This window comes from Lepidochelys kempii, chromosome 10, assembly GCF_965140265.1.
Source record: "Lepidochelys kempii isolate rLepKem1 chromosome 10, rLepKem1.hap2, whole genome shotgun sequence".
Lineage (NCBI taxonomy): Eukaryota > Metazoa > Chordata > Testudines > Cheloniidae > Lepidochelys > Lepidochelys kempii.
Genome location: NC_133265.1, coordinates 42,197,123 through 42,211,482, shown reverse-complemented (window position 1 = coordinate 42,211,482; position 14,360 = coordinate 42,197,123). Strand labels below are relative to the sequence as shown.

Sequence of the window (14,360 nt, the reverse complement as noted above, 5' to 3'; positions counted from 1 at the left end):
TTTATAGTGTTATAGTTCCAAGGCATAGCTGGTTATTCAATTGCACCTTTGGAGACATCGGCTCTATGCATTTCATTGTCATTAATCTGAGCCCCATCTGGGTATTTCAGTTCACAGTAAGATTCTGATGCACACATTTAAGCCTTTTACGGAGGTAAAAGGCCTGTATCATATCCTCATTTCTGTGCAGGAGGAACGGTGGGGAGAAGACTTCTGCCTCAAGCTACTAAAAAGAACAAAAGGGCCATGTGTTCATTATAACTGTTTCCAGAGTTCAAATAAACCTCGGTTAGCAGAGAGCAAGAGAGAAAACACCTCAGTAGATGCAGACTTCCTTGCAAGCCATCCAGAAACCTGTAGTCAAAGTGAAGGGTCTCTCAGAGGTTACAATTAAAACCCTCTAGGAGTTTACCATGGTGCTTCAAATGTGTTCATGGTGGAAAATTGCCGTTGCAAGATCTCAGCCCCAGAGCAAACATTTTTCTGTAGAGATAAATTTTATGTATGTAAAAAACAAAATATGGAATGGTGTCTTCTCAGGTTGATGGGATTTCAGGAATGTTAAACTATTGTGATTACCAGTCAGTACTCTCAACTAGTAGCTTTGCTTCTACAAATATATTGTCTGTTTAAAAAAAAAAAAAAAAAAAAGACAAACATTGAAGAGACACGTTGTTTATCTAGTCATGATTCACAGCATCTGTTGGACTGTAGAAATAGATATCTCCTTAAGGAAAGGAAATATTATGCACCATATGGCATTTGCCATTTTAAGGGAGTAAATCATTAAAACGGCTGCCCTAGAATGCTAGATTTACCTTGCGATTAAACATACTGGGTTTCTGTTGCTGGGCACCCATACTTCTGCGGCAAAGCAAGTTTAAAAGGATGCTTATGAGATCATTTACATGCGTTCAGTGAGATCACTTACATGCTTCTAATGAATGTTTGGGGTTTTTTTGCAGTTCCTACGTCTCCACCAAAAGATGTGACTGTGGTGAGCAAAGAGGGAAAACCTAGGACCATAATTGTAAACTGGCAGCCTCCATCTGAAGCCAATGGCAAAATTACAGGTGCCGTTTGTGTGCACTCTCTGAAGTGATTCTGTGTACTTATTTTTGGTATACTGAGCTTGGGAGGGTAGATGGAAAATATCTAATCAACAGCAGATTAGACACCATAGATAATGCCCTACTCTCCTCTTTGTTAATCACAAACCCATCCAGGATGTTTATCTTGTTATTTATGAATCTTCTCATGTAGCTCAAATTAACTGTTTACTTTTACATCTGCTGGAAATGAGTTAAGTATAAAAAATAAATGCAACTCTGAAGTTTTCAGCCCACTGCTGCTCTGCTCTTTAGAGGCATTGGTATTGCTGATCTCCATATGAAGTATAGATCATTGTAAAATAGGAGTTTGGATCATGTAAAATTTTCATGAAAGGTTAGATTATCATTTTAAATACTGTAGAAATCACCATCTTCACCGGCTTATGCAATCCTAGTAGCAAACTTTCAGAGAAACACATCTGCAGTTAGACGGTCCCTTAAGAGTTTTGTGCAAGAGACTCTTTGGCCCAATTCTCTAGCATGTTCCTCTGGTACAAAGTGGACTTAGACCCAATTTGTGTAGGTGCTGGAGGATTTTCCTGCGTTCAAGGCAATTCATAAGTGGCCTAGGAGCACAACTGGGTATATCTGTACCCTGTAGACCATTGGAGCCAGCTGCTCTGGATTGCACGTTGGATCTGCGTGGTTGTTTCTATACCTTTGAACTTCATGCAGACAAAAGAAGGGAAGGGAGAAAATAAAATATCCCCCCAATATTCATAAAATAATGTAGAATTCAATTTTGTAAATGTGGATGAAAATATAGAGGCATGTAAAGATGAACAGCTATATATCCAGAGACAAGGTGGTGAGGTAATAGCTCTTCTTCAGCTCTGTGTAGCTCAAAAGCCTTGTCTCTGTCAGCAACTGAAGTTGGTCCAATAAAAGATATTACCTCACCCACCTTGTCTCTCTACTGTACTGGGGCCAGCGTGGCTACAATAGTGCACACAGCAGAGAATACACACAGATAGAGAGTACATGATGGTGTGGTGTATATAAAGGTTTGTCTTTGAGAAGTGCAACAGCATATCCCCACTTACGGGATCTGCATGTGCTGCTGCTTGGCTCAGGCCCATCTAGAAGAGCCATGCCCTTCTGGGTTTTCTGGGTTGTGCGAGTGCCCCCCCCCCCCCCCCCCCGCTCATGGATTGGATTGTTCAGCACTGAAGCTGGTTAGCTGCAGGCTTCAGGACTATGTGTGGAGTGCCCTTTGCTTTTTAGCAGCCATTCCAGTTGTCTGGTTCAAAGTTGCTTTTGTAGTTGTTTTAGGTAGATTTGCCATATGTTTGCCTACTTTCGGCTCCCCATCCACCCCACGTCTTCTGTATTGCATAGGCAGGTTATTTAGTTGGTGGTTGGGGTCGAGGGATTGATTCTGTGCTCTGACTGACTCTGACAACAAGGCAGGATTCAAACAGTGTATGATGTATGCCAGTAAAATGTACTTCCTGCCTAGAGCCATAAAAATGGGGAAGCCTAAGGGTGTTGTTTTAGAAACCTTTGGAATGGAGAGTCCAACTGAACAGAACTCTGAGGGAAAGGAAAATTGTAACATCCACTTCAGTAACTTCTTTTAAAAATGTCTTATGTATAATTTGGTCTGATAACGAGTCCTTGGACAGCAAGAAACAAGGGTTGTGTATCTTTTTTGAAAAGATGAGACTCTCCTCTTTGCAATAGTGCAAGTCTTCTGTTTCTAGCTTTCATACTGTACTAGTGGACTTTAAACCTGAACTGGTCTGAGTCTGAAAATCAGTTACTCCATGTTTAATCACTTGCAAATTATGCAGCCATCTCAAATCCATGCCAATAAAATCTTTATACCACCCCACCAAGTGTTCATATATGTGTATGTGAAAAAGAAGGAGACAAACTTAGATTTTTAATCCAAAATTGTCATGAAAATCCAGGCACAAAAGTCTAAAAATGATGTGTTTGCTCACCTGGATTAAGTAGAATTTTACAAGACTAAGCTTTATTATTGTTTGAATGTGCAGCGATCACAGCAGAATGATTTTAAAATGTTTCATAATCACACTGTAAAAGGGAATCTGATAAAATTATTGCATTCTGTGAAGCATTACAATTCCCTTTATATGTCAGTCCTATGCCAGTTCCACATTTTACAGGAACATGTGAACAGACTGCCCTCTGGTGGATTGAATAGAAAACAAGATACTAAACAGCTCACAAAGTGAGTACTGGCCTTTCTGTACACTGAGGGAGACAGGGTCCTGTGGAAAAACTGTATGTGATCATGTCATTAAAGACTGTATCATAATGCATACACACAAGAGGGGTGAATTAAGGTTACACAGGCAACTTTATTTGTAACATTCCCTAATTTCTACTGGCTTATTTGCAACCAAAATAATGTTTTTTAACATAACTTGAAGTAAATAAACATTAAGAAGTGCAATTTCTGGGTTCTACAGGCCTTTGTTGTACAATATATTGAAAATACCAACCAATTAATTGAGACAAAAAGTAAAGAGAATTGTCTTGAATTGCATTAATCTCTGGGTTTGACTGCCACTTTACATGCTGCTTAGGGCAGATCATAGCTCCATTGCATGGGATCAGCCCAGGGAATAGAGGTGGGTGCCACCCACCTGCATGGGAGAGGAAGTTACAGCTCTGCAGAGTGTGCAGCCCCTTCCACTCTTCTATCCATGGTACAGGTAGCCCATGCAAGGGACAAAGGAGACATCAGATGTCCCCTTGTGCAGGTGCATAGGGCTACTGATGTTTAGCCCTGTATTTGTCAGTGAGTGCTTATTTGATGATATTGTTTCTCCCATTCACTGTCATTAAATATATATCATAATCATTTTGCCAGTTCATCATGGTGCCATACATACAGTATATTCAATAAAATATTATGTTGATTTAACATATCTTTACAGGCAATATGCAATTGTCTTGAGGTTGACGTTTTTCATTGTTAATATAAACTGAGAGATAGCAAAAAGTTTTAACTACTTATATTTTTTTTTAATTTTAAAGCTATCATTTTTCTCTAAACTGCTAATATTTGAGGGAACATTCTTATAATAGTCATCAAATTATAATTTTACATTGTTTTCATATGATTGGAAAAGAAGGTGGAAATAATGGAATTCTCTATAACTAAATGTAAGATCATTTTGATATTTTAAGTGGCATTGTTATACTTTATGATATAATACAATGGTTTAAAATTTCCCATGGGATGTGTATCTAATATTTAAATTAATGTTTATATATTGAAACAAAGGAGATTGTGGTTCTCGAAAGCCCCTCGGTGGTTTAAGAGCACCAATTCCATCTAAAGTCAATAGGACTTGTGCTCTGGAGTCATTTAAGGAGCAACAAAAATCCCACCTTTTAGTGCATAAATTTTATCTTATTGGTACCTTTGAACAGGATACATCATTTACTACAGCACAGATGTGAATGCAGAAATACATGATTGGGTCATCGAACCTGTGGTGGGAAACAGATTGACACACCAGATCCAAGAGTTAACCCTTGATACGCCATATTATTTCAAAATCCAGGCCCGCAACTCCAAGGGCATGGGGCCTATGTCGGAGGCAGTACAGTTCAGAACACCCAAAGGTAAAGTCTCATGTATGTTCTCCAGCATTTCCTAAAATACCTCTAGGAAAAGCAACTGGCAGCATCAGTTCTCTATTGGATATGGGCTGCGGAGGAGAAGATGAAGTTTGATTAGGGAAGATGTTTTCTCTTCATTCTTCTAGCAGCTCTTGGCTGGAAACAAATGCATAAACTAGTTTAAACCCATATGTTTGTGGAGATTAATTTTAAATTAATTATTGGCCCATATATCACCAAGCCATTATTACATGGTCAGTGCCGTAAGTGAACTTCAGAAAAACTGACTTCTAGTTACCTAAAGACTTCAGGTGCAGTGTGTTGCGTCTGCCCAACAGTGCACGCAGCAGGATTTGCAAATAAGTTCTTATTGGTCTGTGAACAATTACATGTTAATGTCATGGATGATATAACGTGAACAAGTATGACATAACTGCCTCTTTAATCAAGAGATGCTTGTTCATGGGTAACTGGTGAAAGGATAGGAATGAACAAGACATTTGAAAATATGTAAAAAAGATGTCGTTTTAATATCTAGCAGTATTGTTTCTATGTGAGTTTTTGTCTTTAAAAATGGAAGTTTAAATCTCTAACTAGTTTTTTTCTGCTGTGTGAAGTTCTTTGAATACTGTCTGTCACTCCTTCAGGCCTGGTGATCTTTCTCTTGTTTTTTTACTCCCCTGTGCTTGTCCTGGTAGCTGAATCCTCAGATAAAATGCCTAATGATCAAGGTAAATAAGTGGATATTCTTTCTCCTTTATTCCATCTCTTTCACACACTACTGTGTTTCTTTTCCACCTGCAATTGCACTTGTTAAATGAAACACACATCAGCTGCTCTAAATGTAACTGAGCGAGCTCTTGTGGAGTTTTTATTAGCAGAGGAACTAGAGATTTTATTTGTGGTTTGGGTGTCAGGAATGTAAAGTGATCTCCATAGTCAGATGTCACATGAGGGGAGAAGTGGGTTATGCCAGCCCTGAATCATTCTGTTAAAATGGATTTGGATTAGGTGATATTCAAGTAGAGCTCTGACTGGTGAACCCTGGATCTCAGCACAGAGGGGTAGAAGACCAAAGAACACTTGCTGGATTAGCACAAGTGCTGTTTTGTCAGCTCTACATCTATTATTATTGTTTGCAGTAAATAAAAGTAGCCTTAGTCTTGTTCAGCTTTCTGCATGAAAGAGTCTGCCGATCGGCTCATGTAGAGATCAGTCTCTGCTAGGAATGCAACAACTTTAGCCACCAAAAACTTTAAGCTTACTAACTTGACAAATGGTAGCTTTGAGCTTGCTGTGTGGAGTTGGGGTCTGTGGTGAATTTTTAGGGCTAATTTTGCTTTCTATCAAATAAGGTAAACATCCCACTAATAGGGAGAGAAATGTATTTTAGTGTTTGGGGAGAAAAGAGTTTAAAGGGATACAAGCAAAGAATTTAGGCATACGATTAAAGCAAAAATGTGTTCCACGTTATAAATATCTTTTTAAATCCATTACTGAGAAATATTTTGTAAACACTGTTTATTTTACCTGTTCCAAACCAAACAGTAATGACTGAGGGCAGCTTAGGAACAAATTCTTATCCAGCCTTTGGTTGCAAAAACCCTGGCTGCTATCCCAGTCTCTATCCCAAAGGGATGGGAAAGACTGAAACTTTGTGTTTTATTTAAAAGTTGCTGCACTGTCCCTTTTGCACTGCTTTTCTAACCTCAGTTCTGCACATAACTGTCTTCATGTCCTTAATACAGCATGAGCATCCTAAGGGAGGAAAGTTTTATCACAGTAACATTTTGTTAGTGTTCATAATTGCATAGAACTTTTAATTCAAAAATGCATATATGAAGAGCAGGAGACATTTATTTTATAATTCCTGTAAATATAATAGGGCTTTGAAGAGCTGACAAGCTAGGAGCAATGGGTGAAATGAAGAAAAGGAAAGCATAGGCTGAATAGCAGAAAAAACTTCCTGACAACAAGATCTGTTAGACTGTGGAATAGTGTCTCTTGAGAAGTGATGGAAAAAGCACTGGAGAGTATAGGGAACAAACCAGCCCACAGTGAGTGGACTGAATCACTAACCTCTCTGGTTCTTATTTCTGCTGTAGCCACATATTGATGGGTATGTTATCTCAGAATATATTTTCAAATCTTTTTCCCATAGTGTTCCTCCTTACGTACATAGTACAATACTTTGCCCCTCCACTCTCCTTCCTCATAGCACAGGTGTTGGCACACAGTAGAACAGGTTCCCTGTTGAAGCTATCTGTGTGTTGCACATTGGTCAGGTACCAGGACAAAAGGAAATGTGTGTAGTACACAGTAGAGCTAACCTACAGTAACAAAAGGTAAGTTTTCAGAGTAGCAGCCGTGTTCGTCTGTATTTGCAAAAAGAAAAGGAGTACTTGTGGCACCTTAGAGACTAACAAATTTATTTGAGCATAAAAGAAAAGGAGTACTCTAAGTCTCTAAGGTGCCATAAGTACTCCTTTTCTTTTTGCATATACTTATGGGGCACTCCCAAGACAGCTAGCCTAAAAAAACTGACCTATTAACACTGGAAAGTCTTTAAGGATTACATGCAAATTTTATTTCTACCAATCCTTACTGAAGAGGTCAACAGAGAACCTCAATACTTAACTTCCAGTACAGCTCTCTGCAGACAGGCTGGTACACATCCTCTAGGACCAAAGATGGGACATGTACACTAGCTAGTTCATAGTGTTATGTTGAAAATAGAGACATTTATTCTAATTCTTGCTGCAGTGATGATCAGTTTTGGAGAAGGACAATTGCTTGCAATCCTTAGGCTAGTGGGCCCATTTCTCCTCTGAATTACAATGGTGTAAAACTGCTGCGAGAGGATGATCAGATTCAGCATCTTGCAGATAGAACTGTTGTCAAGGTAGCGTGAGATGTGAAAACTGGGAAGAGTTGAAAGAATAATCTATCAATCCCTCATTCTAGGAATTAGATATTTGCCAGACTGACTGAGAGTCACTATGCAAAAGGGATCTAGATTAATAGATTTTAAGGCCATTAAGGACCATTATGATCATCCAGTCTGATCTCTCGATGCATAACACAAGTCATAGAATTTCACTCGGTTGTCACTGCAGCAAGCCCATAAATTGTGGTTGAGCTATAGACACGCCAACATGTGATTGAACATCAGAAGAACATTTAGTTCTTTGAGTGCTTGCTTGTGTCCATTCCACGTTAGGTGTGCACACATCACATGCACAGTTGCTGGAGATTTTACCCTCAGTGGTATCCATCAGGTCAGCTCGAGTGCCCTCTGGTGCTTCATGCTTACGCACTGGTATAAGGGGACCGGCCTGCCCTTCACCCTCTCACTTCCTTCTTAACACCCGTGACAGTCGCTAGAACAGCTCCTCTTGCTTTGGCAAGGCATTCATTCAGTTGTTTTTTTTTCCTGTTATTCTCTAGATTAGTTATATTAGTCTTAATTTCATGTAGTAGTGTACTTAATTAGATAGAATTAGTGTATATAGTTAGACCTCCCCCCCCCCGCCCTTAGCTTAGAGCATGCCCCCGTCTCCAGGCTTCAAACCCTGCGTCTCCTGCAGCAGGTGTATGCCAGTGAGCAAGCCACACTCCAGCTATATAAAGTGTCTGGGAAAGGCGCATATATGACAGCGTTGCCAAATCTTTCAGGATTTCAAGCCTCATAGAAAGAAGGACAGGGAGGCTAGACTAAAGGCTATCCTAATGGAAGCTGCACCTAAACCGGCATCAAAGCCAAGCCGATTGCACTCAGCTACGAGCACCTCGGCTTTGATGCGAAGAGTAACTCTGGCACCGCATGCTTCTCGTCACCATTCTCCATCTCCGGTACCAAGAAAGAAGAATAAGGAGCAATGGTCCAAGAGGGGATGCTTCCCGGTACTAAGGAAGGACAAACAAGGGGAGTGCAGCAGAGTACAACTCACATCAGGCTACTCCTCCACTGCATGCTAGCGGCACCATCGACTCATTTCTGATCGCAGATGCCATTGAGTCCAGTGCGGGACCATTTGTTGATGCCGGGCCATTATCGCAGTGCTAGCGTGATCACGGTAGTGTCCGAGAGGAGGGCTCCTCCAACTCACAATCTGGCACCAGACCCGGACTTTGATACAGAGCCAGTACTGACACACAGGACTTAGGCCTGGGGGGACATAGTTAGGGCTGAAGAAGAAGAGGAGGGCCCCTTGCTGGTACAGGCTTCCTCCTCCTCCTCCCCAGACGAAGCTATCTCAGGACCTAGCAGCTTGATGCCACAGGCTGACTTTAGAGCCCACCATGAGCTTTTAAAAAGAATGGCTTTTAACCTAGAGCTGGAGGGTGGGGGTTCTTAAAGAGTCCTCACATAGCCTCATTGAGACTTTGGCCATGATAGCCCCGTCAAAGGAGGACCTACCTGTCAATGAAGCCATAATGGGTCTGGTCAGATCCCTGTGGCATACCCCATCTTCTCTTCCTCCCACCTGAAAGAGGGCAGAGAAGTACTATGTGCCTGCCAAGCGACATGAATTTTTGTACTTTCACCCTCCTCTCAGGTCCCTTGTGTCACAGCAGCCAATGAGAGGGACACTGCTGGACATGTTACTGGTGCCCCTGCTGCCACTTCCACCCTGCCTGGCCCTGATCTCGCAAGACCATGGCCATATACTCCACCCAAACATCTGGGTCCTTCACCCAACTGCATGAAAGCTCCATGGTTGAACCTGAAGAAACAGGCCTGTTCAGAACAAGTCAGTCAGGTCTTGCTAGGTAGTAGGAAACTGTCGACTAGAGCAACTTACCTAGCCAAGTGGAAGTGTTCCTTGATGTGGTCCTGCCAGTGAGATCTCTCACCAACTCTGTCATCCCTCCAGTCTGTTGTTTCAGATGGAGCAGGTATTCCAGCACAAAGTCTGGCCTTTTCATTGATCAAGGTGCATTTAGCGGCAATCTCAGTCTTCCACCCTCCGGTGAACAGTAAATTGGTCTTCTCATGAAATGGCCATCCACCTCCTCAAAGGATTAAGGGCCTTTACATCAGAACTCCCATATACAGTGTTCTTTAAGGACAAAGTTCAACTGTGCCCCCACCCAGCATTCCTTCCAAAGGTGGTCTCACAGTTTCACAGTAACCAGGCTATTTTCCTGCCAGTTTTCTTCCCAAAAGGGCATAGGAGTGCAGAGGAGCGGCATCTCCATTTTTTGGATGTTAGATGTGCCCTGGCCTTCTACTCTGAGAGGACCAAATCTGGGCAGCTCTTTGTGGCAATAGCAGACAGGATGAAAGGCCTACCGGTTTCATCCCAAAGAATGTCGTCCTGGATCACCTCCTGTATTCGTATGTGTGATGAGCAGGCAGGCATTCCCCCTGCTGCTATCTTGACCGTTCAAAGCAGCAGCTTTTCTGGCCCAAGTCCCAATCCAAGACATCTTCTCTTGGCTAAACTAAATAAATGAAATGTCTTTAGTCGTCCCTGTAAGGCAGGTACCAAGACCTCTCATTCTTGTGGTGCTTTTGTTAACCCTTTCCAATTAATAATTTCAAAGTGTGTCCACCGGAACTGGACACAGTATTCCAGGAATGGGGTGAATTTTTCAAAAGTGCCTAAATGACATAACATGCAAGGTCAAGTTTTCAAAAGTGACTTAGGAAACCAAGTCTCACTGGCTGTTTGTGACATGTAGCCTGCGAAGTGCCTAAGTCATTTTTGAACATTTGACTTTACCTCTTAAGTTACACATAGGCACTTTTGAAAATTTTGTTCCTAAATGTATACTCTTGCACTTGGCTGTGTTAAATAAAATACATATTGATCAGGTGAGCCCAGCTTACCGACTGATCCACTTTGCTCTGTAGAACTAACCTTTCCTTATTATTTACCACTCTGCCAGTTTTTATGTCATCTACAAACTTTATCAGCAATGAATTTATATATTCTTTCAGACCATTGATAATGATGTTTGATGATATTGCAATAAGAACAGTTTATTGCAGGACCTCACTAAAAACACCCACTTTGGATAATGATCTTTGACTTCAGTAAACTTTTGATACTGTCTCCCGTGACCTTCTCATAAACAAACTAGGGAAATGCAACCTAGATGGAGCTACTATAAGGTGGGTGCAAAACTGGAGGGAAAACCATTTCCAGAGAGTAGTGATTAGTGGTTCAGTCATGCGGCAAGAGCATAACAAGTGGGGTACTATAGGGATCAGTTCTGGGTCCAGTTCTGTTCAATATCTTCATCAATGATTTAGATAATGGCACAGAGAGTACACTTATAAAGTTTGCGGATGGTACCAAGTTGGGAGGGGTTGCAAGTGCTTTGGAGTATAGGATTAAAATTCAAAATGATCTGGACAAACTGGAGAAATGGTCTGAAGTAAATAGGACGAAATTCAATAAGAACAAATGCAAAGTATTCCATTTAGGAAGGAACAATCAGTTGCACACAAACAAAATGGGAAATGACTGCCTAGGAAGGAATACTGCTGAAAGGGATCTGGAGATCATAGTGGACCACAAGCTAAATATGAGAAAACAGTATAACAGTGTTACAAAAAAAGCGAACATCATTCTGGGATGTATTAGCAGGAATGTTGTAATCAAGACACAAGAAGTAGTTCTTCCACTCTATTCCACACTGATTAGGCCTCACCTGGAGTATTGTGTCCCGTTTTGGGTGCTACATTTCAGGAAAGATGTGGACAAATTGGAGAAAGTCCAGAGAAGAGCAACAAAAATGATTAAAGGTCTAGAAAACATGACCTATGAGGGAAGATTGAAAAAATTGTGTTTGTTTAGTCTGTAAAAGAGAAGACTGAGAGGGGACGTAACAGTTTTCAAGTATATAAAAGGTTGTTAAAACGAGGAGGAGGAAAATTTGTTCTTCTTAACCTCTGAGGATAGAACAAGAAGCAATAGGCTTAAAATGCGGCACGGGAGATTTAGGTTGAACATTAGGAAAAACTTCCCAACTGTCAGGGTACTTAAGCACTGGAATAAATTGCCCAGTGAGGATGTGGAATCTCCATCTTTGGAGATTTTTAAGAGCAGGTTAGACAAACATCTGTCAGGAATGGTCTAGAAAATACCTAGTCCTGCCATGAGTGCAGGGGACTGGACTAGATGACCTCTTGAGGTCCCTTCCAGTCCTATGATTCTATGATTTACATTACAAGTTTTTAATATCTATCTGTTAATCAGTTTTTAATCCATTTAGCGTGTGCCACATTGGTTTTGTGTATTGCTCGTTTTAATCAGAATGTTGTTCAGTACTAAGCCCTGGTCTACACTACAGAGTTAGGTCGAATTTAGCTGAATTAGGTCGATTTTATAATGAATGCGTCTACGCAAGCAACCCCGTTCCGTCGACCTAAAATCAACTTCTGTACTCCTCTCCAGCAAGGGGAGTAGCACTAAAATCAACCTTGCTGGGTAGAATCTGGGGTAGTGTGGACGCAAATTGACGTTATTGGCCTCCGGGAGCTATCCCAGAGTGCTCCAATGTGGCCGCTCTGGACAGCACTTTGAACTCCAATGCACTAGCCAGATACACAGGAAAAGCCCCGGGAACTTTTGAATTTCATTTCCTGTTTGGGCAGCATGGCGAACTCAGCAGCACAGGTGACCATGCAGTCCCTCCAGAATCACAAATGAGCTCCAGCATGGAGCTAGCGGGAGACACTGGATCTGATCGCTGTATGGGGAGAAGAATCTGTGCAGGCAGAACTCCAATCAAAAAGAAGAAATGCTAATATATATGCCAAAATCTCACAGGGCATGGTGGACAGAGGCTACAACAGGGACACACAGAAGTGCCGTGTGAAAGTCAAGGAGCTCAGGCAAGCCTACCAAAAGACAAAGGAGGCAAACGGTCGCTCTGGGTCAGAGCCCCATACATACTGCTTCTATGATCAGCTGCATGGCATTCTAGGGGGAGACCCTACCACTACTGTCCTTGGACACCTGCAAGGGGGGAGTCTCACGCAACACGGAGGAGCATTTTGTTGAGGAGGAGGAGAATGCACAACAGGCAAGGGTGAATCCATTCTCCCCAGCAGCCAGGACCTTTTCATCACCCTGGAGCCAATACCCTCCCAAGGCACGATCCCTGACCCTGAAGGCAGAGAAGGCATCTCTGGTGAGTGCACATTTGTAACTACAGTACAGGGTTTAAAAGCAATAGTGTTTAATGTTTGATTTGCCCTGAAGACTTGGGATGCATTCGCTGCCAGTACAGCTACTGGAAAAGTCTGTTAATGTGTCTGGGGATGGAGCGGGAATCCTCCAGGGACATCTCCTTGAAGCTCTCCTGGAGGTACTCTGAAAACCTTTGCAGAAGGTTTTTGAGGAGGGCTGCCTTATTTCGTCGTCCACAGTAGGACACTTTACCAAGCCAAGCTAGTAGCAAGTAGTCTGGAATCACTGCAGCACAAAGTATGGTAGCGAATGGTCCTGGGTTTTGGTCTCATTCGAGCAACATTTGGTCTTTATCTTTCTGTGTTCACCTCAGGAGAGTGATATCATTCATGGTCACCTGGTTGAAATATGGGAATTTTTGGAAGGAAACAGTAAAAGGACCCTGTTCATGCTGGGCTGTTTGCGCTTGGCTAAAAGGGATCATCCCATAGCCATGCGGCAGGGGGAGGGGTGAAGGGAACATCCCAAATAGCCACGCTGAGGGGTGGAGGGAGGGGTGTGCCGCACATCCAGCCGAAAACCTCAGCCCCTCCTTTTAAATGGCAAACCCAACCGGCATTGCTTGCTATGGGAAAGGAGGACGCTGCAGTTCGAAAACATTCCCACATGTTATGAAGGCGTTAAAAGCCAAACCCATTTACCATGGCTGCCTGGAAACTGAATTCTGTTGCCCAGCCGTGTGTGATGTGTGACCATACCAGCAGGCGCTCAATATAAAAGGCAAAATGCAACCTTGTACCTAAAGCACATGTGCTGTCTGCCGTGAATTGCTTGATTCACTGTGAAAGAGTCTCCCTTTTGTTCTCAGAAATGTATCATCTTAAATTTTACTCTCCCTTTTTATCCCCCTGCAGGTGAAAATGTTTCTATGCTCCCCCTATCATCTCCGTTCCTGAGGTTATTGCAGATTAGAAGGCGAAAAAAACGTACTCGTGATGACATGTTTTCCGAGCTCATGCAGTCCTCCTGCACTCATAGTGCACAGCTGAATGCATGGAGGCATTCAGTGGCAGAGTCCAGAAAAGCATTAAGTGAGCGCGATGAGAAGAGGCAGGATGGAATGCTGAAGCTAATGGGGGAGCAGATGCTCAGGCATCTGGTGTAGCTGCAGGAAAGCCAACAAAAGCACAGACCGCCGCTGCATCCACTGTACAACCACCTGCCCTCCTCCCCAGGTTCCATATCCTCCTCACCCAGACACCCAAGAACGCGGGGGGAGAGGCTCCGGGCACCCAGCCACTCCACTCCAGAGGATGGCCCAAGCAACAGAAAGCTGTTATTCAAACGGTTTTGATTTGTAGTGTGGCTACAATAAGCAATGTGTCCTTGTCATTCCCTCCTCCCCCACCCCACCCAGGTTACCTTATCAGTTATCTCCCTTTTTTTTTTAATTAATAAAGAAAGAATGCATAGTTTCAAAACAATAGTGACTTTATTTCCT

General features: G+C 42.3%; 1 protein-coding gene across 12 annotated transcripts in view; it reads left to right on the top strand.

Annotated features, from left to right (window-relative positions):
• NEO1 (neogenin 1) overlaps nucleotides 1-14,360 on the top strand; it is a 516,517-nt gene that overhangs the window by 463,824 nt on the left and 38,333 nt on the right. For 8 of the 12 annotated variants that reach the window (XM_073363103.1, XM_073363105.1, XM_073363098.1 and 5 more), the window contains exons 19-21: nucleotides 966-1,073; nucleotides 4,521-4,715; nucleotides 5,411-5,443. In XM_073363103.1, coding sequence (XP_073219204.1) covers nucleotides 966-1,073; nucleotides 4,521-4,715; nucleotides 5,411-5,443 — 336 coding nt within the window. The remainder of the gene's footprint in view (nucleotides 1-965; nucleotides 1,074-4,520; nucleotides 4,716-5,410; nucleotides 5,444-14,360) is intronic. The other 4 variants (XM_073363101.1, XM_073363099.1, XM_073363096.1 and 1 more) reach the window with 1 other exon arrangement.